The 14768-nt window shown below is 43.6% G+C and overlaps 1 protein-coding gene across 1 annotated transcript in view; it reads right to left on the bottom strand.

Moving 5' to 3' along the window:
* EVI5 (ecotropic viral integration site 5) overlaps nt 1–12851 on the bottom strand; it is a 118907-nt gene extending 106056 nt beyond the window's left edge. Inside the window, exon 1 of the mRNA XM_068952487.1 lies at nt 12726–12851. Coding sequence (XP_068808588.1) covers nt 12726–12779 — 54 coding nt within the window. The 5' untranslated portion in view covers nt 12780–12851. The remainder of the gene's footprint in view (nt 1–12725) is intronic.
* Nucleotides 12852–14768: the final 1917 nt, after the last annotated feature.

Raw genomic sequence — 14768 nt, 5'->3', positions numbered from 1 at the left:
TATTTTGAGAGCAGCAAGTACATACCCCTATGCCCCAACAACCATAAGATACAACACTACTGAAGTCAAAGGCCTCAGCCCAAGGAAATCTTAACATCACCCCCTTGACAAAACCACTAAAAGCCCCACACTGAATCACACAAGAAGTCAAAGCCACAACTTACACAGAAAAGCTGGAGCATGCCTGTACGGTCTTTAAACAGATCTAGCATAAATATTTATCTCATAATTCTTTATTGCCATCCAACACACACAGCACTATGAAATTCCACATCAAAATAGTATTTGTGGTCCCAAGATGCTAATGAATATACATTCACAACCTCTGCAGGAAGGTAGCTGTAGATACTAAAAGGGTGAACATTTTTTCTGAGTAAGAAGTCAAAGCAGATCAACCTGCCCAAGGTCCCTCAGTTAGCGACTCACACCTCAAGTTAGGCACAGCAAGTCACAGTCCACTGCTCTAACCACAATTTCATCCTTCTCCCCTTCAAAAGGGCAGAAAATCCTTTCAACGCCCTCTTGAACAAGCTTCAGCAGATTTTACAAAATCTGCATATTCTTCATCTTGCTCAGCACAATGTTCAAAGCTTTCAGCAAAAGCATAACTAAAGTTTTTCTGGGAACAATCCAAAACTTCAGTTATCTTATTGAAGTAAATGAGAGCTGTAATGATGCCTGTATAAAAGTCTAATGCAAGAGCTCTGACTTGTGAGTGGATGTTCCCTCCACCTCACCTCAGATCCGGCTTATACACTCATTTCTCTACTTTATCACCTCAAAACTTCTCCTGCTTTAAGAGCAGTTCCCCTACCTTTGAGTAAATACTTTAGTTACAGTCCAGCACCTGGAGATTTAAGACAATGATTCCCATTTTTTCCAATATCCTAGGCTATGGTTTTCTATATTTTAGATGAAACGTCACAAGATGATCTAGTCAGATAGCCACAGGAACTTCACTGAGAGGTAAACAGTTACGGTCAGAAATTCATTAGTGTTATATTCTAAGTTTTCCTGCTTTTGAAAGCTGGAACTGAAACAGCATGATCTTGCTAAGGCTGCATTTTCACTATACAAATTGTTCAGCATGGTACAAACTGTTCCGCCCCAGTTGTTTTCACCTCTATACTGAAGCTGCTGTCATCTCCATTACACCCAAAGAACTGCCTGGGGGTCAACATCATAGATCAAATCAGGGAGTTGATCTGATTCACAGCACAGCCTACCAAGTAGTTGCATCAAATCAAGCGGTGGGATAGCGCATCCCAGGAAAAGAGCAGAAATATCTTCAACTAGTTTTGCTAACAACACTAACGCTAGTGTCTCAGTGTTAAGTTTTGCTCCTCAATTGCCAGTGCTGCAAGTGAAGTCAGTTTAAAGAGAACCATGTACTGCAAACAGATTTTTTTTTTAAACAATTCATGCCTTAGATTTTAAGGGAACAACATACTTTCTCTGTAATATATATAGCATATTCACATACCCATAAGTCACTTAAAACCCAAATCATAATACAGTAAACCATGTTTACACAATCTTTAGTCTTCTCTAAACATCTACGAGTAAGACTACACATTATGATTTATCATTAAATAACATAAAGGTTTTGTTTATGCTGCTTAAGAAGTACCATCAGAATTTTAAGAGAATGATTGTCATATTATAGATATCTAATAGTTTAATGTGACTGCGAATCTTTTATATAAATATATGCCAGAAAGAACATGGAATAAGAATATCCAAACCCACTTTTACTAAGAAAACCTGACTTTCAGAGATTTGGCCCACTAGAATAGATGCAGTGCTTGAGTATCTTCTTGTTTATATGCAACTAGAGAAGGAAAGAGATGGAGAAAAAGCTGCTGTAGGGAAAACCTTCAATTTCCAAATAGGAAAAAGCTGTACAGGAACATAGGATTGTCATGCTAGACTACATCAATGGTCCACCCAGTTCAGGGGACAGATCACTGTACCAATAAAGATGCTTTGTAGAAAATGCAAAAAAAAATCCTACCAAGGAATTATCAACTCAAATTATTTTTGATTCCAGAATCCAAATAATCAAATATTTTGTCACAAGTTGTTGGTTCAGCTCTTGTTTTCTTCAAACTGGAAAAGTTATCTTAACTGCTGATAACTGAAAGCTCATATGTGTAACTATACTACTGCTAGAAGTCACTGACAGAAATACTTAAAAGGGAGCTTTCTGAAATAAGGGGACTGCAATGCCTCATGCTCTTGGTCACTCCAAACCAGGGCTTAGGTCAGCAAGAGGGCTAAACCAATCTACCCTCCCACCCTAAACCCTACCAATGGCTGCTTGCATCTCATCTGCTTTAGGAGTAAACAAGATTGTTGTTTCCAGGATAGCCTGCTCCATGTTTCCAACATGTATTAAAATGGATTACACATTTTCAATTATCTTTCAACTTTTATAACACTAAGCAAATATTTTACAGTGGAAAAATCAAGACCTGAATTGAGAAATATAAAATGGAAAAACCTCATACTGCTTCAAGAGCAAACTCGGCAACCAGCCTACAGCTCAGCAAGCTCCGCAGAGCAAGGCAGGGACGTTCCATGAGTCGGTGACAAGGCGAACAACATTACCTGGCTTTGCAATAACAGGAAAACGGAGAACTTCAGTAGATGTAAACAAATTAAACTATTCCTTTTAGCTAGAAACACTACAATCATTTATGGGTATTTATAAGAGACACGACACACAATCAGCACGTTAGGCTAATGCTAGTCCTGTTTTGTCTTTGAGGAGCCAGAGGCAGCGCCAAAACATCTAAAGGCAACTGCAGTCCCTGCAGCAGGGCCCTGCCTTCCCCTCCTTACGCTGCACCTACGCGCTCCTGTTCCTTCACACGCACTCACCTGACTCAGTCTTAAAACTACCAGTTTAAAAAAAAAAAGGGCTAGATCCAACTAAACACTTTTTTGTGGTAATAAAATTTGGCCAGATAAAAGAAAAACTGGTTGAAGGAATTAAGATATTTTATTAGGAGTGTTGTAAGACAGGAATAATTCATGCTATTTTCCTCAGAGCCACAAAGACCTGAGCTGGAGTAACGTGCAATTTCTCTAAAGCATAACGTGCACAATATGGATGCAAGCTGGAGAGAGTACAAAAGGAAGCCATATAGCATTATTGTTGGTCAACAGCATGATGAAAAACGGTTAGAAAAACCCATCGAGGAGGAAGCTGTGGGTGGGGAAGACAAGACAGTCTCTCTGGCCAAGAAAACAACACTGGAAGCAAGGCAGGGAGGGGGGGGAAGAAATCACATCAAGAAATCTCCCACCATACATAAGCCTTCCCCACTAAGGGAACACTACTAAAAATGACAGGATCGGAAAACTAGGTTTAAAAAAGCAAATGGACTCAAAATAACACATCTACATGCTTACAAAGTTAAGAATGACAAACTTTCTTGCAAATCGCACTGTCTGAGCAAACAGACTAATGAAGAACAGTACAAGAGTCACCCTGCACACAAACCAGCAATAAATGAGAATTGATACTTTACCAATGGGTTCAGAAATATTTTTCTCCATACAGAAAAAAAGAACTGTGAAATCTTCATTCATGGAAGTGATGCTCAGCTGGACTCACTCAGCCTCAGCCGTTCTTTCTTCCAGTCCACTGTCCTTATCTAGTAATTTACAATCTCCACCAGTTTTTTTTCCTTCCAGTATCCTTCCGCAGCTGTTTGCTCAGCCAGTCCTTGTCTTCCCATCTTGCACCACATGCCATCTGCTATTCTATTTTTTTCCAGCTATTTCCAGTCTATTCCCACCCCAACTCATTCCACAGCCCTGGCCTCACAGTCCAGTCTTCCTCTCCAGTCTGTCACCTGCTCTCAGGTCACAGTTCCCAGCACACCTCAGGACCTCATCCTCTTCCCCAGCTCCTCCAGCACAACTTTCCTACCTAAGGATCCTTGTCTCAAACTGCTGCCCACGTACATGGGCACTTATCACCTACAAGGCATCTTTCTTGGACACTTGAGGGAAACCAGCAGAGATGGTACAGCAAGGCGCTGGAGTGTCTCTCTCCCTGTTCTCACTTCCAGAACCAAAGGGAAGCTGCAAACAGGGCAGATGGATTCTTTTCATAGTTTGTTTTTACACCCACACACATTGTTTTGACACACAAAATACACAAATGAAAACAAAAACAAGGAGAGGTCCATTCTTCCCTGGCAGATCTGCCCCAGTAAGCCCAGGTTGCCAGCCTTGAGGCAGTCCTCCAGCAGAGGCCTTTGAAACACAGCATTGAACTGAGTTGTGAAGGAACCTGGTAGATTGCAAATATTCAAGGTACAACATTGATCAGTCAACCAATCTGTATCAGACAAGCTTACGATCACATTTCTCTCAGACTGGATAAACATAACGTGTTTTTTTTATGCCACCTTCACTTTATACTGGTTGAAGGAGAGACAATTCTTGATAGTTTTTATTTGCAAGTGCTAAAACTATCATAGCATAGTCATGCAAGTTCAATGTCTTTTGTAACAAAAATTTTGACTTATTTTTGATGTGTTCCTAGACCCCCTGAAAAGGGATGGTTTTATAACCTAGAATTTAATTTTTTTGCTGCTTTACAGCATGGAAAAACCAATGAAGGCTCTGTAGTGCAATTCCTGAAATTATCTAACTAGGTGAGTCATTAATCTATTTTTACTTTGGCCTAGCATTTCTGCAACTAGACAAATTACCAAACAGAAAGAATGACCTTCTTCGCCTTTGCAAGCGCAATGAAAGAGATACAGCAACATCTGAAGAGAGGTACAAAATGTATTTACAATTAAAACATGGTATTTAGTTAAATTCAGACTATATTCAGTTAGTGTTAACTGTGCAATGAAGGCATGTTCATTAGTTTCTTGTACTCATCTTTTTGTCAGGATTGACTCGTATTCAATTAAGCAGACAGCTGCCCATTATCGCCATTTCCCTCTTCCTTGCCCAAAACCTCTGTCTAAGGATTACCATCACATAGCAGAACCTGTAGCAGCAACACGCTTGGGTTTCATACTGTTTGAGAGTCTGCCTCTTCATTAAAATCCATTTTCACTGGCGGTTTATGATAATCAAACGTATAACAAGCTGGAGTAGCTAAGGCCTAGGCACACGTTCACTCTGCCATCTTTGCTGTCTGTATAGCAGGCTAACTGTGGGTGGGGGCAGAGAAGCATCTGAGTCTGCCCCAGTAAGACTCCAGAGCTCACTGTGAGCCTTGTTGCTCCGTTAGTACAATTAAGACGGGCCATGCAGAAGCGAGAATGACTGCACTGCAAGGACTAACTCAAACTATCCTTGACTTCTTGCACGCACATTGTCACAGAGCTAACTTAAGAAAATATAATTTTCCTTCTAAAAATACATCCCCAGTGCAGTGCTGTGAACCTTATCTGAGAGTTTCATGATAACATCCCCCACCCCTTGAGCACCAATTCTCAGAATGAAGTATGTTTTCAGCAGCTTACAGTATTCTGCCTAGGTTTGTTGCCTGCAAAAGGCTGAGGATCTTGTTCGGAGTTTCAGCTAAGTCCTCTTCCTTCCTACCCCAACTCTCACTCTTTATTCAGCCTGGAGCTGCCGAGATACACTGTATAAAGCAAGAACCAACCAAAGTCTCCTATTCTCCACCCCACGCTTGGCCTACGGCAGCTGGAAAGGCTGATAGATTACATATTGATATTCCTACACAAAAAAGCTTTCTCCAGAAGTGTTTTTGGAGTAAGCAAAGTTGGTACAAGTGTCATAATTTAAGACTTCAATAGCCAAGCTGGGTGCCTTCTCTATCTCATATATTTTACTTTTCAAGTTTGATTTACAAAGTTTAAATGTGTTTCCTCAAATCATTTTTTTTGATCCTAGCAGATGTCAGCTCAGATATAACATACCCTAGATAACACAACATACCCCCTACACATTTCTGAAGGAAACACTTCCCCACTGAGTCCCATCCTTCAAATAAGTCTAGGTATTACTTCATTCAGAAACTAATAGAAGCACCTGTTAAAAATAAACTAAACTAACAAACACTTCCAATCCAACGGGCATAATTTACATATTTATAACTTAAATTCATTAAGCTTTCCCCTTTTACCCTCAAAAGAACAAGCCGCAACACAAGGGAAGGACCAACTACATGTCTTTAAAAGAGAGAAAGCCCATCAAGTTAACACAAAGTGCATTCGGTTATAGCATTTCGTACTCCTCCCTTCCCCCTGCCAGCTACTATCTATAAATAAACTGCATCCAGAATGCCTATTCTTGCAAAAAAAAATAAACACACATACACTCTAACTTGCATCTCAACAATGCTAATACTCTGTGCCAAAGAAATATGTATGAATGTCAATACCTGCAATCATGCAGATAAAGGTCCACTGCAAGATTATTTACTTAGCTTCTCCAGGATAGAGTGTAGAAGACTTATTTTACATGGCACAAACCCCAGTTTATCCCAGACTGCATTCTAGCCTTCCCAAGGATCCCAACAGTGCCCTTTAAGTTCCATTACCCAAACTGGGAGACAAGGAACAGGGTTAGGGGAAACACCTCTGCTCCTTTCCAAAAACCCACATGCACAACAAATTATTAGAAATACAGTATCTACACAGCCTCCCTAAGAATGGATAAGCCTGCTGTTGATACCTCCCTTTATTCTGTTTCTGTGATTCATCTTTAACTTAAACTTTTGTGAAGACCAAGACTCCCATCTTAGTGTGATCTCCCCACTTGAGAGAGATCATCACCTGGGGTAGAATGAAGCCAGAAGCAGCTCAGAGATGTGGGCTGTTCTGCTTGTCTCAGGGTATTTTCACCTCCCCTTCGGCGCCAGTACTGAGACCCTTGCTGAAATGACTGCTCTCAGAAGTGCTGCCTGGCAGCACACAGAGGAAACAGCTTCTCCCACTACCAGTCCTTGTGGCAGGGGCTGAAACTGTCTTCTCACTCCTCCAGAACAGGAGAGCTCCATCCATTGGTAGCTCACTTTCCTGTCCCCAGTGTGTTGAAGGGCTGGGCAGGCAACCCCCGGCCCGAGCCTGGCAGCAGAGACGGTGCAGATCTGTGTCCCAGCTTGTCCCAGAGTCACTCGCACATGCATGAGCCAGGAAAAAAGGTGAGGTGAGAGGGTGAAGCCCTCTGCTATAAAAAGGATATTGCTCCAAAACAAAATAATTAAACCAAGGCAGAAGCTACAGCAAGACACCTCCTTTCTTTCTGGTAATCATCAGGCCTTCTGGTACCTTCAAGTGCTTCCTCTTAAAAGCAGTTTTTAGTTTTGCTTCTCCAGAAAGGAGGTACGATTTGCTAGAAACGACTATGATTTGAAGCACATTCCACATCTTGATTCTCAGCACCATGCAGGAAAACAACCCATGATACAAATTCCATTAGTGCAGGGTTTCTGGGTATGTTCAACTTCATAATTTTTTTTTATTTGGCACCAAACACCAACACTTCTTCCAAGGTTCACTGTCTTGCAGGACCCCAAATTGGAACCACTACCTCCACCATGCAGTCTGAGAGAGTTTCAAAGTAACATCAGAACTTCTTTTATTACGTGAAATTTCACCCATGAACAAGAAAGGATATCAATTTTAGTAGGAGGTAGTTTTCAGTAATTCAGGCAACATCTGTGTGACACAGGAGCTCACAAAACTTTAGAAAGAAAAACATATTTACAGATATTAAATGAAACTACATGAAGGATTATTTTCCAGACTGACTACAACAGCAGAATAAGCCTACAGAGAGCAGGATGCTTGGGGCAGAGTTCAAAAAGGAAAGAAAAAAATTGGTTCTTGCTTTTCCCAAATTGACTTTAGTTTTTAGAAGCGAGTCTTTCATAACTATTTAATTACCCAGTCCTTACTAGAACACTGCAGAACACCTACAAGGAGAACTAAAAATGATGTTATCCTACCCTCATTTCTACAGACAATTCTGAAAATTGCCTTCCTAAAGCCTGTCACAAGGCTCTTCTCCACAGAATTTGTCTTCTATTAATAGGATTACTAAAAATCCTAATAAATTCACTTTCTTCAATATTTTCCCCACACAAAGAAGGTAGCTCCTACAAATCAGCAACACTAACAAGCAAGCACTAATGATTATCTTGCACCTGTTTGAAAGTTAAGATACAGAGATATTATTTAGAGACAGCTAATTTTGTTAGCCATTTTTAATAACCCTAATATTGTATAACAGAAAGAGTATTAGCACAGCACACAAGACTACTGGTAAAATCTGAGAAAGATGAACCCAAACAAATATATTAGTTTTGGGCAAAGCTGCTTTCATTTGTAAAAACTACTTGAGAACCAAAGCTTTCTGGGACAACAAACCTCCTTCACTCCTCAGTTTCTTGCTGATTCGTCCCAAGCACCTTTATAACACCAATCTTTAAACCAAAGTGCTGTTTAATACAAGTTTGTATTAAATGCATACACCATTTACTACAACCTCTGGGACTACTAGTGGTCTGAAAACCTCAGGACTGCTGTTCACCATATTCATAATACAGGGAAGGATACTCTATCTCTGCTTCTAACCAAATCTGTCCTCCTTCTCAGAGAGGACGACAATGTGCTTGGGACAGAAAATCCTGCCCAAATGGCATTTGACTGCATTATACATCTGGCAGGAAGTTCTGGAGAAGCTGGATTTATTTGGGGCTCAGCTCTGTGCCAGTGCAGTCACACATCTTTCGACTTGCAAGAGACTTGTGTCCTGCCAGTTCAGAGCATGGACAAGAGCACACATCTGCTCACGGAAGACCACAGGGTTCCACTCTTTGATTCAAAGGGGATTACTTTTTTTTTTAAATAAGGACTTACTTATCACATGCAGCAAAAGGCTTGATTGTTATTTGGTTTCTTCCCATACACTCCCTCTACCAAATTTCAGCTTCCTCCCCAGAATCAGGCTGCAAGCATAGATGCACTTAGTCTACTACATTAGGAAGTGCCAGAACTGCTGTGTGTGCGCTGCACCAATACACCAGGGACACAGATTTACCAAGTCTGGTTTGGTCACATGTGGTAAGTAATACATCCCAAACACACCAGAGTTACTGCACACACGCTATACAGATCATTTGAACACATTTCTGAGCAAGAAGGCCCAGACAGAGACTAGGGAACAATACAAACTGACAAAGCTCATCCAGAATCATGACAAACTTCCAGAAAATTATGCATAACACTTGGAGTGACAGAGGGACCAAGAGCTCTGAAATGATCAAAAAAGGAAGAAAGTGTTCAGAACTAGGAAATACAACATCTCTCTTCTGCTCCACTCTTCCATCAAGACTCTTGAATATAAGCCAGGGAAAACAAGGATGAAGGAAAGCCCTTGCGATGCTTTAAAGGATATTACAGACTCAACACCTCCCCATTGCTCATGCATTCTTCATGTGCATTTAATAATAATTAGACATTCATTCCCTGGAACAGAACTGGAAAACCACTTCTGGCAAAATGCAAGCCTGGATACACTCCAAAGAATGTGGGAAGTAGCAGATCAAAATGCAACATAACTGCTTGCCAGCTTTTTGAGGAGCAAACTTTTCATTTAAAAATCTTTTTACAGTTAAAGAGTATGAAAGTGTTTCTTTGTTTAATACTACAGTTTAATTCTGCAATGTATTCCACATAATCACATTCTACTCATCCCCTCCAAATCTATGAGTTGCTCACTCTGTTTTACATATTAGCAATGGGAAAGCGCGGATGAAGTTTCTAGGCTGATCATGTTAGAAATCCTGTTTTGTTCTCTTTCAAGTTGATTTATAGATCACAGGATACATTTCAGGAAGGCTGGTATGAACTCTGAGCATATTGACTCATACTGTCTTGCATGCCACATCCCAGATACATTCATATTTCTAGTGCAGACAGTGCACACTTAAGATTATGCTATTAAGTCTTGAATGTTTCTATCCTGAGCAATCAAACTCAGTGAACAGAGTCAGAGATATCTTTCAAAATAAAATAGGATAAAAATGGAAAATTGGATGTTTCCCTTTAAGAAGATAAAACAAAAAAAAATAGAGGATTAAAAGCTTATAGGAAAGAGATTATACAGTAAATTCCCATTATCTAGGGCTTTACAGCTTGTTTGTTCTTAGTGTTTCAAAGACAGCATCTCATACATTACTGAAGCGCATGGGACTTCCCTAAAGAGACTGAACTTGGCCGAAAGTCTCCAGGGGCCAGAACTACCAAGCATTGGGGAAGGGAGGAAAGGGGGAGAAGGTCTTCTTTATTACCATGCACAATCCTGCTAGTTTGTCCTCAGCTTCACAATACAATTACTAACTACAGCTAATCAGATGCACAAATAACCAACTGCTTCTGGAAAACATCTCCAGGCCAATATCTCCCAAAACTGGGATGCTCTCCCCTCCTTGCACAACATACATCAGTCACAACTATTAACGTTAATCATCCAAATGTAGATCCAACACATATTACTAGATTTTATCAGTGGCATTTAGGACCTTGTTGGGTTTGAGGGTTTTTATTGTTGATTTTATTTGCAGTGCAAGTAATGTGAAAGTTTTGTATTTCAGAGTCACTGTCTGTTTTGTGACAGAATTTTATCATTGTTTCCGTGGATCCCTAACCACTCTGTTTGGGTTGAGGAAAGATGTCTACAAGTCTGTACCAATCCTTTTGCATGATCTGAGGATACTTGACATCACACTGGCCTTAGCCAGAAAGGCCATCAACTGATTAGCAGTGGATCTTGCGTTCTGTATGCAAGCTAGAGAATGTTAAAATACTAATTAATTAGTAACAGAACATTTGGCTTAGCCTATCAGTTGCTAATCAACTCATAGCCTCTTGCTCCTATTACAACAAGACAGATAGAAGAGGCATTAAGGTCTATGTCACAACGAACTTAAGTTCGCTTCACAGCATTTTTTTTTTTAACTGGGTCTGGCACACAAGCCACTAAAATTTGTAAAGTTACTCAGCGATACAATAGTCTTCCCCACTGTGCTACTTCAAATATTACATAGCAATACTACACAAGTCTTAAAACCTCCAACTTGCTCATAGCTACATTTCAGTAAGTTAAAGTCTGGCATTTAGAAAGCACTGGATGCTTTGGAGACAAAAGTCTCAAGAGAGCACTCTGCGAGTTATCAGCAGAGTTAAACCATGAATATATCTGTTGTATACCAACAGTAACATGTAACGACAAGTAAAGCCAATATATCAATAGCTTCCTGCCATTCTATGGGTGCATCAAATAGCAACATGCATCCACTATTTGACATGGAAAGATAAATTGGTGTTTGCAAGGCTGTTATTAGCCCTTCTCAAAACAAATCTATAGAATGCCGAAATGCAGTTGTCCAGTTTAAGGAACACTAGTCAGAAATAATTTTTATAATAGAAAAGCCAAAGGAGTTCCTAAAAAAAATAATAATAACAACATTTGTTCCTAATAAGTTATCCTGATTTCCTCCTGCTTCTCAGCAGATTTTAAAACAACATATTTGCTTAAAAGGCCTTAAAGTCAGGTTGAAAATAAGAATGGAGCAAAATACAGTCAGACATCACTATGTTGTGATCAGAGAGAGATTTATCAAGGCAAAGGAAGCAAACAAATGTAGTTTAGAATGTAGCATTTAAATTGCTTATTTGTGAATTCATTTTTATTTGTATCAGAAAATTTCTCCTCAACAAGTGTCTAAGCAGGTAAGCTCAAGAACAACATTGTCTGGTCTAAAAATCAAGTGATATTGACCCAGCTTTGCAGATGTGTACCACAAAATAAATACTAAACAGGTTAAAATTACACCTGCATCTGCACACTTCTCCTCAGAGGTCACACCCTGCTTCAGCCACTCCCCGAAGAGAATGAGTTTAGCAGAGCTCCAAAGCAGGAGGAATTAAAATATTAAAAACTGCAAGATGCGCTGGGATGAAGTTTACATTTTTTAATCTAATGTTTACAAAGCATTTAATAAGACAGCAACAGATGATACTGTAAGCGTGTATCGATTAGCAGCATATATTCAAAGAGGTAAATATACTTATCGCCTAAATAACAAACGCGTGTTTTGATCACAACTGAATTGAAGTACAAGGCAATAGATAAACAGAAACCCCGCAGAACACTCCACATACCACAAGGTCATAACTGACTTAACATTTCGTAGCCGAACTTCCTGCCACACGACAGCCTTTCGCCAGAAGGGCACTCGCAAGCAAAACGTCCTTACAGATAGCTTCGGTAACAGAAACGCGCATCCCTAACACAAAGGCGTGAACGCGAACGCACTCACGGACGCGAGGAGCGACCCACTACCGGACAGGAAGAGAGCAAGTGCTTTCCAAACCAATTCTTTCGGGGACAGCAGCTCGGAAGAACCGGGTCTCTCCGCTCGGGCGAGCTCTGCTCCCTCCCCTGCCGGGGGAAGGGGAAGCGGAGCCGGCGGCGGGCGGGCCGGAGCCGTGTAACAGGTCCCGCCGGCAGCCGCGGCCCGCCCGCCCGCGGCGGAGGCCTGACCCGCGCCGGCCGGCGGCAGCGCGGCCCCCGGCACCTGCTGCCGCCGCGGCCCGGGCACCGGCGGGGGGCAGCCCAGCCGCGGCCGGGGGGCGCCGCTCGCGAGGCAACTTGGCGGGGGAGCGGGCTGGCAGCGGCCGCCCTCGGCCTGCCCGCCGCCGCCGCCGGCCTACCTGGGAGTAGTGGGGCTTCCTGAGCCAGGCGCCCGCGAAGAGCCGCCTCGCCATGGCAATCGCACATCCCCGCAGCGGGCGGCGGGCCGGGCGGAGCGCGGCGGCGGCGGGCAGCGCTCCCCTGGCCGCCCGCCTGCCGGGCGGGCCTGCCGCTGGAGCCGCGCCGCCGGCCGGGATGGGGGGAGGGAGGCGGCGCCCCCTCAGGCACGGGCCGGCCGCCGCCGAGCGACAGCGGCTGTCAGCGGCGGGGGCTCGCCGCGCTCCGACCTTAAAGGGCGGGTGCCGGCCGGCCGCCTCCCTCCGCCGACGCAGAAACCCGCCTACACCGCCACCCTCCGCTTAAAGGGGAGGATCGCAGCGGCTCGGAGGGAGAGGGGCGGGGCCCGGTGGGGCCCTCGCCCCGCCCCCCGCCGCCTGCGCCCCGCCCCCTCCCGCCGCAGGAGGCGCTGCCCGCCGAGGCGGCGGCGGCTGACAGGGCCGGGCCGGGCCGGGCCGGGCCGGGGGGAGCCGAGCGCCGCCCCCGAGCTCCCCTCGGCCGTCTCGGCTGCCGGGAAGCGCTCCGGCCCCAGGGCCCTGCCTGGGGAGCGTTATGAAGAACCCTGTTAATAAATAATGTGTCTCACTGATTGCAAACAGTCCCCTGTCATTTACGTGACAAGTTATTAAAACCAGGTGTGGGCCCGCCACCGTCTAAAGGGTGTAAAGAAAGAGGGATCCTTCGTGTGGGCGGCAGCCACGCTCACCTTGCCGTCGCTGAGGGGAGTAGGACGCCCTCGCCCGTGCGCCCCGGGGCTGGCGGTGGCCCCCGGCTGCCCTCGCCCACGCGCCCCGGGGCTGGCGGTGGCCCGGGACCGCCCGGCTGCAGCCCTGGGCCTCTCCTGACGGCTGCCGACCCCCTCGGCGAGAGTCACGCTGATCCCCGTGTCAGAAGCGCCGCGCGCTCTGGAAAGCAGATGTGTGTTTTGTTCTCATTCCAGCACTTCTGCAATACTAACGCGATGTTCAACAGCAGTAACGATAGCAGGTTTACTGCCGGAAGAAAAAAACATGGCACTTTCACGATCACATTTGTCATAGCAACAGTCTGTGATATCACCGGTAACCGCAGCCAAATTGGGGCAGGCTGCTGGGTAACCAGCAGTGAGTTAGCTCACCGTGGGCTCAGCAAACGCCTTGGGTCTCACTGTGAACATTTGCATCTACCGTGTCCTTCTGTGGTCCAAAGCACTATTCCTCTTCAGTAATCCAGCACAGACAGAAAAGCAGACAAGGACTGATGTAGCATCTACACAGATGAGGGACATCCATCCCGTAAAACAGGAAGGAGTTATCCATCACTCCTTCACCACCGGATCTCTGAACGCTTCACACACTCCTGAGAAGTCCCAGTCCAATTGATACTAGTGGGAACATTGCTAATTTCTAGTAAAATTGTCCTTTTTAACATAAAGATTAACATTCAATTTTGTTCTGTCTTCATGTGTTTATGATGTGACTGTGATTATTTTAATACAATGTGTTTAGTAGAGTCAGAGTCAGAAGCTAGGAGTCTCCTGCTTTGATGCTCTTTGGCTGTGAAACTTTGGGCAAACTGATTTGGCCCCTGTGTGTGGACAGAAACAACAAGGAGCTGAATGAAACACGTTACGGCTTTTGTTGTTCTGTACGCTTACCAAAAATGGCTGCTCAGATGAAAAGAAAGGTCACAAAAATGCTAGTGTAAGAGTAAGTTATGGTTTTCTGGTAGGGATTACTCTCGAAGAAAGACGTGTATCTGGAAACCAAATGTTAGGAGGTCACAAAGCATTACAACTCTACAGAATTTAGAGAGCCTTGCACTTTAAGATTCAAGAACAGTCTGCGACAACTTTTGGAATAATATAATCACTGCCAGACTCACTCTGAAGTAGAAACCTGAAAATTAATTAGCAAGATTTGGCACTCCTGTAAAAGCCATCCTGGCCTTAATAACAGCCAGCGACTCTTGCAGTAAGGGTGTTTTCTTCTCTTCCTATTCAGGCAGGCCCAGATGGCTGTGCTTTC

The sequence above is a fragment of the Struthio camelus genome, chromosome 8 (genome assembly GCF_040807025.1).
Source record: "Struthio camelus isolate bStrCam1 chromosome 8, bStrCam1.hap1, whole genome shotgun sequence".
Taxonomy (NCBI): Eukaryota; Metazoa; Chordata; class Aves; order Struthioniformes; family Struthionidae; genus Struthio; species Struthio camelus.
This window is presented reverse-complemented; position numbering and strand designations above follow the sequence as displayed.